Source organism: Rhinoderma darwinii, chromosome 6 (assembly GCF_050947455.1).
Source record: "Rhinoderma darwinii isolate aRhiDar2 chromosome 6, aRhiDar2.hap1, whole genome shotgun sequence".
In the NCBI taxonomy this organism is placed as follows: domain Eukaryota; kingdom Metazoa; phylum Chordata; class Amphibia; order Anura; family Rhinodermatidae; genus Rhinoderma; species Rhinoderma darwinii.
The window spans coordinates 116,082,354-116,096,121 of record NC_134692.1 but is presented as its reverse complement, the minus strand read 5'-3'; the positions used below and the strand labels follow the sequence as shown (position 1 = coordinate 116,096,121).

At 43.6% G+C, this 13,768-nt stretch overlaps 1 protein-coding gene across 7 annotated transcripts in view; it reads left to right on the top strand.

Moving 5' to 3' along the window:
- Positions 1 to 13,768, top strand: part of MARF1 (meiosis regulator and mRNA stability factor 1) — a 61,584-nt gene that overhangs the window by 10,373 nt on the left and 37,443 nt on the right. For 6 of the 7 annotated variants that reach the window (XM_075830149.1, XM_075830150.1, XM_075830147.1 and 3 more), the window contains exons 2-9: positions 3,949 to 4,156; positions 6,060 to 6,731; positions 8,393 to 8,561; positions 8,668 to 8,894; positions 9,355 to 9,472; positions 9,593 to 9,765; positions 11,419 to 11,844; positions 12,132 to 12,316. In XM_075830149.1, coding sequence (XP_075686264.1) covers positions 4,010 to 4,156; positions 6,060 to 6,731; positions 8,393 to 8,561; positions 8,668 to 8,894; positions 9,355 to 9,472; positions 9,593 to 9,765; positions 11,419 to 11,844; positions 12,132 to 12,316 — 2,117 coding nt within the window. In that variant the 5' untranslated portion in view covers positions 3,949 to 4,009. The remainder of the gene's footprint in view (positions 1 to 3,948; positions 4,157 to 6,059; positions 6,732 to 8,392; positions 8,562 to 8,667; positions 8,895 to 9,354; positions 9,473 to 9,592; positions 9,766 to 11,418; positions 11,845 to 12,131; positions 12,317 to 13,768) is intronic. The other variant, XM_075830151.1, reaches the window with a different exon arrangement.

The window sequence follows — 13,768 nt, the reverse complement described above, 5'->3', positions numbered from 1 at the left end:
CGCAGCACTCCCATTCAGTTCAATACAAGAAAAGGCTGCAAAAACCTGTGAATCACTGCTAAATGAGTGTCAATGATTTGCTGTGAGCAAGAAGCATTGAAGCCGCTTTACAATGATAACCGTAAAATATAGTTCTCTGGGACAAGAGAATAGAAAAAATAGACAATAAACATCTGCCTATTCTAAGCTGTAAAGGGGTTTTCCAGCCAAAAGAAAATTGATGGCCTATCCTCAGGATAGGCCATCAATAGCTAATGGGTCAGGGTCTGACTCCCGGGACCCCCACCGATCAGCGGTTTTGGAGGGGCCACAGCGCTCATACGAGCGCTTCTTCATTTCTTCTTGCTCATGGCAAATTGTCGACACTCATTTAGGCCCCATGCGCACGACAGTAAAAACGCCTGTAATTACGGGCCCATAGACTTCTATTGGCCACGGGTACCTTCCCGTTTGCGTACGGGAAGGTGCCCGGGCCGTTTAAAATTATAGAACGTGTCCTATTTCAGGCCGTAATTACGGCACGGGCAGGCCCATAGAAGTCTGTACCGGGGGTCAGGTCCCGACCCATCAGCTATTGATGGCCTATCCTGAGGATAGGCCCTTAATTTTCTTTTGGCTGGAAAACCCCTTTACTGCTTAGAATAGGCAGATGTGTTCATATTTTTTCTTTTTTCTTTAAAAAAACAAAGAAAAAATGTCCTTGTCCTAGAGAACTATATTTTACGGTTATCATTGTAAGGCCTTATTCACACGAACGTGTTAAATGTCCGTGTGACGGCCGTTGAAACAACCGCCGCCACACGGACCCATATTATTCAATGTGGCCGTTCACACGGCCGTTGTTTCAACGGACCATGAGAAAAAAGGGCATGTCCTATGGTTTTTGACGCATCTCTCCATAGAAACTAGTCTCTGGGGTTTGCGTGATATCGTGCCCCACAGCATGGATGTAACCTCGGACATGAAAAACGCTAGTTTTTCCACATCCGAGGTGCGCAACGCCCGTTTGAATCTAGTCTAAAACGTGAGGTCCGTGGATACACGCCAGGCTTTTTTTTTTTTTTTCTTATGCTAAAAAATAATTGCAAACAAGATTCCTTTTATTCTCTGGTCCTAGCCGTATAAGGGCTTGTTTTTTGCTGGACGAGTTGTATTTCTCAATTGCACAATTTTTGGGTGCATATAATATATCTAAACTTATTAACTTTATTTTAGGAGAGAATTGAAAATAAGCAGCTATTCCAGCATTGATTTTCACGTTATAAATTTACGCCGTTTACTATGCAGCGGAAATAACATGTTAACTTTAGTCTATGGGTCGGCACGATTATGGGGATACCAAATATGTAAAGGTTTTATGTTTTCCTACGTTTGCACAATAAAAAACCCTTTTTAGAAAAAGAAACGACTTGTTTTTGCTTAGCAGCGTTCCGAGAGCCGTAACTTTTTTTTTTTTTTTTTCCGTCAATGTGTCCGTATGTGGGCTTGATTTTTGGGGGCCAAGGTGTAGTTTTCATTAGTATTATTTTGGGGTACATGGGACATTGATTTAACTTTTTTTTTTTTATGGGGGGGAATGGGAGAAAACAAGAATTTTGCGGTTTGTTTTTCACGATTTATTTTAGACGCCGTCCATCCGGCAGTTTAATTAATGTGTTTAATTTTATTGTTCAAGTCGTTACATTCGCGGGTAAACCGTGTGTGTGTTATTTGTCTTGACACTTTTACTAAATAAAACCACTTATTTATTTTTTCATAAACTCTCCACTTTTTTTTAATTTTTTTTTAGTCCCACCAGGGGACTTCACCATGCGATCTGCTGATCGCATATATAATGCTTTGGTGTACTTAGTATACCAAAGCGTTATTGCCGGTCAATGTAAGGGTATGTTCACACTGCTTATTTTCGGGCTGAAAAATCGGAAGCAGAACACCTCCAAAAATCTGCGCATTGATTTCAATGGGAAATACGGCGCTCTGTTCTGCTATTTTTTTTTATTTTTACGTGGCTTTGGAAAAAAAGGCACGTAAAAAGACTTACTACTTTTGGAGCTTTTGACTCTATAGAAAAACAGCTCCAAAAAAACGTGAGTTTGCTTAAAGAACGGCTGAAAGTCAGGAGCTGGTTTTCCTTGAAAACGGCTCTGTATTTTCAGACGTTTTTCTAAGCGTGTGAACATACCCTTAAACTGACAGGCAATCTATTAGGCATGGCCTAATAGGCAGTTGCTGAAGGCCGACTTGGGGGCCTTTGTTAGGCCCCTGACTGCCATGGAGACCCAACGGTGCCCCGTGATTTCTTTCCATGGGCACCGATGGGAAGACAGAGGGAGCTCCCTCCCTATGTCAAACACATTAGATACCGCTGTCGCTATTGACAGCGGCATCTAAGCCTTATTCACATGACAGGGTTTCCCGGCCGTGTGACAGCCGTTCACAAATCGGCCATCACTCACCTGCATTAGGAACGATAAACCCCTAATCGGGCTTTTCACACGACCGATTTTTTTTTTATTTTTATTTTTTATTTATTTTTTTTATTTTGTTTTTTTACGGCCCTGGAAACCTGGCCATCAAAAAAATGGGACATGCCCTGTTTTCAGCCGTTTGCCCGGCTCCCATAGAAGTCTATGGGGCCAGGTAATACACGGCCATCACCGGAATGTGTCCCGAGTTATGGCCATGTATTTATTTCTCTATCTATCTAAAGCGCAAAAATCAGGCAGCACTCCATTTATGAAGGTGAAAAAAAAGAGGGTACTTTTTATTGTCCCATAGGCAAAGTTTCAGCTCCTTCCCCTGGAGCCTTTCTCGCTTGAGAAAGGCTCCAGGGGAAGGAGCTGAAACGTTGCCTATGGGACAATAAAAGTACCCTCTTTTTTTTTTTTTTTCACCTTCATAAACTGAGTGCTGCCTGATTTTCGCTCTTTGTGTAATTGGGATCTTGGTCTATCCCTTTGGGCCTGCACCCACACTATACCGGTGCTGCTGGATCCATTTGTCTATCTATCCTCACTCACTTCTGAAGCGGAATACCCGAACACCTTGGATTCCTCACTAAACTGTCCATATATGGACATTTGAAGTCAGTGACTTCTCCTGGAAGGGGGGGGGGGGGGATTGGTGCAACCTACAGTGGGCTGGGTGGCATTGACTGCAGGGGGCTGGGTGGCATTACCTGCAGAGGGCTGTGTGTGGCAACAAATTGAAATGAAATTCATCCGTTTTTAAAACGGACAGGGAAAAAACTGATGGAAAACGGGTCAAAATCGGCCGTTAAAAACCACAACATGGCTCGGAACGGAGGCAAAATGGCAGGGAAAAACGGCCGATTTTATCGGCCGACACTCGGACCCTGTCGTGTGAATGAGGCGTAATGGGTTAAACTGCCGGAATTGGAGCATGTTACGATTCCGGCAGTTGGGGCAGGAGCCAGGCTGTGTATAATAGCTGTGCTCCTTCCGCCGATCGCTTGGGTACACTGGCAGTACCCACGCGATCAGAGGACGGATATATATCTGTCCTTCTGCGGGAACTAGCTCCTGCATAAGACAGATATATACGTCCTTCGTCGTAAAGGGGTTAAGACGGAAATGTGTGGTGTGTGGTTTTTTTTTTTGTGGCTTTGCAGCTTTTTCGCAGCAAGTTGCAACCTCCGATTTGTAGTGGATTTTCACTCCCTTTTGGGAACTCAATAGGGACAATTTGCTATAAGAAGACAGCTCAATTTATGCACCTCTTCTCAGATTTTTTTTTTTTTTCAGCAGCTAATTCGTTCAGTGTGAACATAAGCTAAAGGGTCCAAAACCATACTGGTAGGTTAATGACATAGAGAAACTAGATTGGGGACAGGCACTGATGTGAGTGATGACGACACTGCAGAATATGTTGAGCTATATAAGCAACAGGGAAAATGTTAATCTGCCGTTCCATGTTCTGTTTTGAAAGGAAGGAAGAATGAAAGAAAGATGGCTCTATAGGATGCTGACTTGCTGCAAGTGGCTGTATAATGGAAGGGAATGAGAAGGTGAACATTTGTACCAAGTCTGTTGGATGGCTTCAGAGGCAAGATAAGGATGCGGAGCCCTGGATATGGAAACTCTCAAATTGCTTCTCAGCTGTTGATCAGGCTTTACCTGCGGCTGGAGAGACACCGGTAAGAAAATGTCCTTAAATCCTGCAAATAGACTCCAGCTCCTCTGTCTGGGAAACCTTAGCCCGTTCCCAGTATAAATGAATATCACTTCCAGCTGACCGTTACCAGCGCTGAATCTTTAATAGAAAAAAAATCCCTCGCACAACCCCCCCCCAAACTGAGATCTTGGGGACCAGATGATTTGACAGTCATTTTTCACCGGCTGCAGTTAAACACTAAAGCTGGTATTACACGGTCTGACAAGGGCCATGTAAACTAGCGCCGATCAATTAGACAGCACGTTGATTGGCGCTCGTTGGCTCCTTTCACAAGGAGCTGTGTATGGAGACGAGCGCGATCGCTCGTCCCCATACATTAGTATCGTGTCGGCAGCACGTCTCCCTGTTTACACGGGGGGGGATGTGCTGCCGACAACAATAGTTTCAGTATTTAGTACGATACGATCAGCGGGCATTTGCTCGTTCATCGGCTGATCGTTGCCCAGGTCAATTATCAGGAACAAGCGTTCTGTGAACGCTCGTTTGCCTGATAAAAGCCTTTTTAGACTGGCCAATTAAGATATTCCTGAATATAATCTATAGCCCATAAGTAAACAGCAATGGCAATCTGATAAAGCAGAGAAGCAGCAAGGTAATAAAAATTCCCGTTGGCTTCATGCCTGTCTTTGGCAGACAGTATTACACAATAGCTTTTATCTGCTGACACAATCACAGGTCCGGTAATTTTCAGCTTTATTGGATCTCTCACACTTGTATCACAATTCTGATAATCTGTATATGTAGGGGTTAAATACTTATGCAATTTTCTGAAATATAAGGGAACACATACAATGTACTGTAAGTATAAGGCTGGCTTCACTTTGTGCGTTTGGAAATGTAGACTACAGAAACACATCTGAAAAAAAACATCCTGTTTTTGTTTTTTTAAAATGCATGCAGGTTTTTAAATGTTTCAATTGTAATGTGGTTTTGAATTTAAGGCTATGTTCACACGGAGTATTTTGGGGGAGGAATATCTGCCTCAAAGCTCCAAACGGAATTTTGAGGCAGATATTCCTCCCCCAAAATACTCCGTGTGAATAGCAATTATCGCGCCGTTTTTCGCCCGCGGCCATTGAGCGCCGCGGGCATAAAACACGCTTTCTCCTGCCTCCCATTGAAGTCAATGGGAGGTCGGAGGCAGAAGCGCCCGAAGATAGGGCATGTCGCTTCTTTTTCCCGCGAGGCAGTTTTACTGCTCGCGGGGAAAAAGACGCCGACGCCTCCCATTGAAATCAATGGGAGGCGTTCTCGGGCCGTTTCTGCCGAGTTTTGCGACGCGGTTTCCGCGTCAAAAAACTCGGCAAAAGACCCCGTGTGAACATAGCCTAATGGTTAGACTTACAGCTGAAACATTAAAAAAAAAAACAAAAAAAAAAAACCTGCATTGTTTTTTTTAGATATTTTTTTTCGGCTGCATTTGAAAACACAATAAAAAAAACGCACAATGCTAACTTGGCCTAAGGCTATGTTCACACCACATCATTGTTCAGAAAATGCATTAGCAGAGATCCACAGCTGAAGGTCTGATTTTCGCCGCTGATTGGCCAGACAATTGGCACGTGGGTTAGCTCTATTGTAATTCAATGGGGCTAACCCACAGCTTTTCACATGGAATCTGCGGCAGATGATCCACAGTGCGTCCATCATTCTGCACAGGTATTTTCCTGAGCATGACACTGCGGTATACGCCAGTCGTATGCATAACTAGCGGAGTATGAGCGAAATCAATCAGGATTTAGGCAGATCTGATCACAATCCTGAACATTTGGTCATGGCCTAAAGGAATATTGTATACGCCTAGTAACCTCTTGTCGCTTGTTTTTTTTTTTTGTGTTAACTAGTCAATTCTTCTTTACTTGCAGAAAGGCCACATGGCAAGCACTAGACCTACTGTGCAACTGAAAGATATACCACCACCTCCCCCACCTCCACTCCAACCTCTCACAAATAACTTCCCACTCTCCAAAATCCAACCTCCTCCCGTAAAGCCAATCCATCTTCAAACTGGACTCAAAGTAAGCTGCTGTGCACTTTGTTCTAATGGCACCTCTTGCACATCTGATCTTCGTTTCAATGGGAGTGGTTTCATTCACCCTAAACCTTTTCTGGACAAAAATGTTGCTGGCACAATTACTTGTCAGATATCCCCGGGGCTACCCTTACCTCCTGAAAGTCCCTTCAAAAAATTGGCTATGTCCGGGCCGTGCAGCAGTCACTCACCCAACTGCTCAAATGTGTGTATGGAAAAACATCTATCTCCCTGCCACCTTCACCCTCCTCACTCTGTTCCATGCTGTACGAGCGTGCGCTTAAATCCATTTCACGGTGACCTACACAAGTTTCACCTTCCTTCCTATGGGACTTCTCCAGGATACTACCCTTACTCAGACTTCACTGGGCCTGCACTGCTTTTAAACGAACATCTTACACCGTCTGAAATGTTATCACACTTTTGCACAAGTTCTCTCCATCTGAATACTGCACCTTCTGTGTTTCTCAAAGGCTCTTCCTTTTGTGAAGCCTGCTTGGAAAAGGTTGGTTTAAGTCATTATTGATTTTAAATGTCCTCTGTTTCAACAGCGATGCGTTCATGTGCCTCTAATATAGCTGTGGACGCTCTTTTATAATATACACCACTCCAATTAATCTCTATTGCAAATCAGAATGTATTGACAGTTTGTACTGTTAAAGGGGTTTTCCCATGGGGGACATTTATGACATATCCACAGGATATGAAGAAAAATAGAAGGTTTTGAAGCCGCACTGGTGCGGTGCACGCTGTCAAGCCCGGCAAACCCACTCCGGCATAATGTAAATTCCAAGACAAATAGTAGGACAAGAGCACACATCTCCATATCTTCAAAGTGGTTTTATTGTCAAAACATCCACAACAAACGGGCAAAGTTTTGACCCATAGTGAGTGTAGGGTCTACTTGACCAAGACCCTACACTCACTATGGGTCGAAACGTTGCCCATTTGTCGTGGATGTTTTGACAATAAAACCGCTTTGGAGATGTGTGCTGGTGTCCTACTATTTGTCTTGGAATATCCACCGGATATGTCTTAAATGTCCGATGCGAGTCCTACCTCTGGGACCCGCAACTATCTCTGGAACGGGGCCCTCTAAACCCCATTCTAGCTCTGTCTGATCTCGCTGATTCCTGGCCACTTCCTGGTTATATGGTCGGGAGTCACGTAAACGGCGTAGCACGCTGGGCTACGCTGTTTCCGTAACTCCCATAGTAGTGAATAGCTTTTAGGGAAGCAGCGTAGCATGCGAGCTATGCGGTTTCCGTAACTACTGTTCAGTTCTATGGGACTTATGTAACTCCTGACCACCTTTTTATGGTCAGAATTCACCTCATTCAGCCACAACAGAGCGGCTGAACAGGGTTTAGGGGGGCCCCATTCACGAGAGAAGTGCAGGTCCCAGAGGTGGGAACCACATCTATCTGACATTTATGACATATCCTGTGGATATGTCGTAAATGTCCCTCATGGGAAAACCCATTTTAATGGCTTTTTTTGCAGCTTGCAATGTGTCTCCGACATGTAGATCGGCATGGTTTGTAAAGTGACTGAAGGCTAAGCACTTTCATTGTTAATGGCTGTGCAGTAAGCTTTCGTTCAGCTGCGTAACTGCGCAGCCATTAACCATAAAAGTGCTTGTACCTGAGGTCAATTTTGCAAACTGGGCTGATCCATTGGCGCGGTTTTTACTGCTTTGCAGGCACACATCGGCTGTGGTGCGTACGCAACATAAGAACCCAGCTTTAAGACCAGATGAACTGGCAAATAAAAATTAAGATGGAAAACTGGTGATTTTGCATGACTTACACATTGCATAACTCACTAATGAACAGACTTCCAATTGACTAAGAAGCACCTGTATAAATTTGCAAGTGCTGCTGGAAGCCTGTAATTTTAAAGGGGTATTCCCAGAATCGATAATTTATTACCTCTCCACAGGACAGGTGAGAGTTGTGTGAACCTTAAGTGTCCAACCGATCGCAGGAACGCTCCATGTTTATAGGACTTGCTGAAACAGCCAAGCGCTGTATTCTACGGTTTGTTATTCCCATAGAATGGAGCGGCAGCACGCGTGCTCGACTGCCAATCCATTTGCGGATTAGAAATCTACTAAAACCTGTTATTTATAAACTTTTTTTTTCCCCCCCTTCTCCCCACATAAAGCCTACAGGCAATGGTGTAGCTGGTGCAAATAAAATATGGCCTAATATTCCTCCTCCAAATGCCCAGACTGCTGCTCATCCAGTGTGCAATGGCTGTGGAACCCAAGGAAATGTGAAGAAAACGGCAATTCTACTTGCTAAGAACTTCTGTAAAGCGTCACAAAAATATGGTTAGTCTAGTCAATGTTTTAAATTCCATCTGTTGCCTTGAATTTATTTTTTATTATTTTTAATTCAACTTTTTTTTCTCATGTTAACTTACAATTGCACTTGTAGGATCCCAAGAGTTGTCGCTTGCTGGACAGTTGCAGGAAAATCTGCCACCTATTGGTGTGTTTTGGGACATAGAAAACTGTTCTGTCCCCAGTGGTCGTTCAGCAGTCAGCGTAGTAAAGCGGATTCGTGAGCGGCTTTTCAAAGGTCACAGAGAAGCAGAGTTCATCTGTGTCTGTGATATCAGTAAAGAGAACAAGGAAGTTATTGAGGAACTTAATAATTGTCAGGTAATAACACAGACTTCATATGACTAATGTCTGGATTGTGATACTGGACGGTTCTTAAGGTGCCCATACACATTACATTAACGTCTGCCAGTTTCAGCGGGACCGGACGAGCATTTAGTGTGTGTGAAGTTATCCTGACTCTCTGCCGTCTGCAGATGTCGGGCGGGTTAGAAGGATCGGGCATGTTGAGATCCTTTGCCCTCATGGGATGTTTGTCCCTGTCGTCCCCGTCCCCACCCCCCCATGCAGGCCCAGCCGATTGTGTATCGGGGTGTTGGGAGGCATAGCTGTCGGCCACTATCCCAGTTGTATTGGCCACCTTTAGACTAGACCTCTTCTCCCTCTTCACAAGTGACAATATATGCTGCCCTCTCCTGCTCCCTGCTGTAATTGTCCGTAGGAAGTAACCCGGAGCATTGCTCCAAAAGTGTTTAAATTATCACTTTTTGTCCCTTTACAGGTAACTGTGGCCCACATTAATGCCACAGCGAAGAACGCAGCAGATGATAAACTCAGACAGAGTTTGAGGAGGTTTGCAGACACACACACGTCTCCAGCTACCGTGGTCTTGGTTTCCAGTAAGTGTAACATTGCATCTTCCCACTCCAATACAAAATGCACACACTTTAGTTTGCTTTTGCTGCTGCTTATTGACACTTCACAACTGCGTTTCCTTTTTCCTGTCATTGCATATCAAGCTGATGTTAACTTTGCTCTGGAAATAAGTGACCTGCGGCACCGCCATGGTTTCCATATCATAATTGTGCACAAGAACCAAGCCTCTGAAGCATTGCTTCACCATGCACATGAGCTCATCCGCTTTGAAGAATTTATTTCAGACCTTCCTCCCAGGCTACCCTTAAAACCACAGGTACAATATTTCTAGCATGACTTGCGTTGTATACAGCTTTTACGTGACACAATGTGTTACACTTCTGCATTCGAGAATGTGCCACTCACTTTCCTATGAAGTAGCATTCGCTCTTTTACTTGGGCCGGATTCACACGAACGTGTCAGTTTTGCGCGCGTGAAAAACGCTGCGTTACGCGCGTGCAGAAGTTCAGTGTGGCATCTGTATATGGTGCGTGGCTGCGTGATTTTCGCACAGCCGGCATCATTATGGCACTCAATTTTTAGGTTTACTAAACCGTAAAGAAGGAGGGGCTTTTGTTTCCCTTCACTACTTTAAGAGCTGGAGCGCGAATCACGCGTGTCACCTGGAAGTGCTTCCGTATGCCATGAGCGTTTTGCATGCACCCATTGACTTCAATGGGTGCGTACTGCGCGAAACACGGGCAAGTATTGGACATGTTGTGAGTTTTACGTAGCGGACATACGCTGACTGAAAATCACGACCTGTCAGAACGGCCCCATTGACTTAAATAAGTCTGTGCGACGCGCGTGATTTCTACGCGCGTAATACACGTTTGTGTAAATAAGGCCTTAGAGGAGCAGCGTCATGACTTACTACCCAGGTTGGGAAAAAAAAGACTTTTTTATAGAGATTAAAATGACATCGTAAGACTTTTCTTTAAGATTGTGTGTAGTTGAGTTTTTTTTATTTTTATTTATTTATTTTTTCCTCCTCCTATCCTCCTTGTTTTGGTTAAGAGACTGTCACCACATTATAAGTGCCCTATCTCCTACATAATGAGATCAGCGCTATAATGTAGGTGACAGCATTGCTTTTTATTTAGAAAAATGATCCATTACCACGTTATTAACGATTTTAGCTTTATGCTAATTAGTTTCTTAATGCCCAAGTGGGCGTTGTACAGAGGAGTGTATGACGCTGACCAATCAGCGTCATGCACTTCTCTCCATTCATTTAGTCAGCGCATAGTGACACTGGGTTGTTCGCTATGTGCTGTCTTATACTGACACATTAACGTTACTGAAGTGTTTAGACAGTGAATAGACATTCCTTCCAGCCAGGACGGGATGCCTATTCACAATCCCGATACTTCGTTAACGTTTGTTTGGTACTTACAGCAGAGCAAAGAGTAATCTCTCTGTAACCTGTCATTTACAGCGTGATCTCGCGAGATTACGCTTGCTCTGCTGTAAGTACCAAACAAACGTTAACTAAGTGCCGGGATTGTGAATAGACGTCCTGTCCTGGCTGGAAGGAATGTCTATTCAAGGTCTAAACACTTCAGTAACGTTAATGTGTCCGTATAAGACAGCACATAGAGAACAACCCAGTGTCACTATGCGCTGTCTAAATGAATGGAGAGAAGTGCATGACACTGATTGGTCCGCATCATACACTCCTCTGTACAACGCCCACTTGGTCTAAAGTAAAAACACGCCCAGTTGGGCATTAAGAAACTAATTAGCATAAAGCTAAAATCGCTCCTAATGTGGTGAAAATAGATCGTTTTTCTAAATAAAAAGCACTGCTGTCATCTACATTATAGCGCCGATCATCTTATGTAGGAGAGAGGGCACTTATAATGTGGCAGTCTTTAAATATTTTATGAAAAAAATAACTGAAACGCCTCCTTTTGTTCTCTCTTGCAGCAGTGCCATACTCTGTTATATGTATATAACTTGCCAACAAACAGAGATGCAAAAAGTATCAGTAACCGCCTCCGACGCCTTTCTGATAACTGTGGAGGGAAAGTTATGAGCATATCTGGCAGCAGCGCCATTCTACGCTTTATCAATCAAGAAAGTGCAGAGCGAGCTCAGAAACGCATGGAGAACGAGGATGTGTTTGGCAACCGGATCACCATTTCCTTTGCACCTAAAAATCGTGAGGTAACTGAAGCAAAGAATTCTAACTGCAACAATGGGGACAAATCCAAGTCCCCCAAAAAAGTGAACAAGAACACCAAGCTGTGCCTCGCTACTAAAGATCAGCTTGAAGCACCGTCAAACGCCAAAGGTTCTTCAAACAAGACTGCTCACGGCTCTAATAAAAACTCAAATGTGAAAAGTTTGCAGGTAAGCCAGTGTTTGAGGCATATAATGGGGTACTGAATTATTACATGACAGTACGGGATTGTGGTGAATGTCCTTGTGGGTTCAGTCAATACAATGCATAAGGACACCTGGTTATAATTCACAAAACCACGTTGTTCCTGCCCAAATGTAACTAAAGCCCTCCTGCGTTGGATTAGCCGCTCTGTGTGGGTGACCCCACCGTAAAGTTTACGTTTGCTCACATACACTAGTACTGTTATTTCATTGTAAAATATATAGAACTTTTTTTTTTTTTTTCCCTGTTCAAGGAACTGTGTCAAATGCAGTCCAAAGTATCTAGTAGGACAAATGGAAACCCTCAAGAAAAAGAGAGGAAGAAAAATGGGGATAAACTTAATTCTTTGTGTCAAAGTGGCATTTCTGTTTCCAGCCATGTGTCTGTGACCACAAAAAGTGTTGGAATAGAAGAGAAAACCATCAAAGCTATTCAAAGGTAGGTCTTCCTTTCTAGTGGAACGTCCCAGGTGACTTTCGAATGTCTATTTTAAATTGTCCCCCCCCCACCCCCTTAGTAGTTCAGTATTTAAGTAGATTAGAAGTTTGCTGGAATAGCTGTTGGTTGAACCCCAGCTGAGCATTATTCTTGCAACCTTATTGTAGTTCTATTGGGGCTTGACGGTGGTGGTTGCGTCTACGAAACCCAGAGGCATTTGATTTCAGTAGCTTCTAATCTGGGGGATGAGGATATCCTGATGACCTTGACCTGCTCCTCATCCAGCAGGGGCATTTAGGGTGTCTCTCTAGCTGTGGGGAAAAAGAGGTTCCGGAAAATTGGTCAGAAGACTTTAAATAAACCGCAGATGGAGAAGCGGTTTCGGAATATATTGTTTAGTATAAAACTCATGGGAAGGATCGTATATTTTATGCACCGAATTAACTTTCTGCTTGTTCCTGACCACTTATGCCAACAATTTCAGGTTCATTAGCACATATATCATGCGTTGTTTGTGGTAAGTCGTAGCCCACTGGTAAAGTAAAATTCAGCTATTGCCACATTGTGGACTGACCATGCGCAGTGGATGTGTCTGGCATAGAGGAGATGGGTTAGGGTGCCGGGAAGAACCCAGTCAATCCTTGTGTAGTGTCGGCGGGTGGGGGAGAAATAAGTATAGCCCTTATGGAAACAACGTGTTCCCATCAGACATCTGCCAGTGAGTTTTTAGAAAATAGGCTGGTTGCACATGACCAATTTAGCTTGCTATTAAAGTCACCACACCAAATGAGGTATTCAAATTGCAGAGGGTCCAGCAAGGAATGTATTGAGGTGAAGAAAGGGATAGGGTCCTTGGTTCATGTGTCAACTATACAGAATCTCTTGTGAAACAGGTATCCTCCTAAAATGATGTAGCGACCCTCGGGATCTATGATCTCATTCTGACTTTTCATAGGAAGGCGTAGCTGCACCCTCTGCTTTTAGTGCAAAATGAGGCTTTATAGACTTTAGAGTATCTAGCGTAAATGTATTTGGGGATGGGACATGGAATGTAAAAAGATACTTGAAGTTACAGAATGTCTGGAGGTAGTTTTTAATTGATATAAAAACCCTTTCTTTGGTAGGCCAATTAAATCAATCATAAATTGCAAAGAACATTGAGATATTGCACAACACCATGTAGGAAGGGGGTGCGGGCAATCTGCTCAACCCAACCTCATATGACACTAGTCATAGGACAACAATAAGTAGGAGAGCCTGATAACAATATGGTACTGCAGATTGTTGTAGAAATCCTGGTAAACTAAAGGTCCCAAAACGTGACCTATCCTGGCATTTCGTAACATAACTCCACATCAATAAAAACCAGACCATTCAACCTACACAATATGTAAAAAAAAAATCAAAACCGAGAGGTGACCTCCTGGTAGGGGCTTGTCTACTATTATCTAG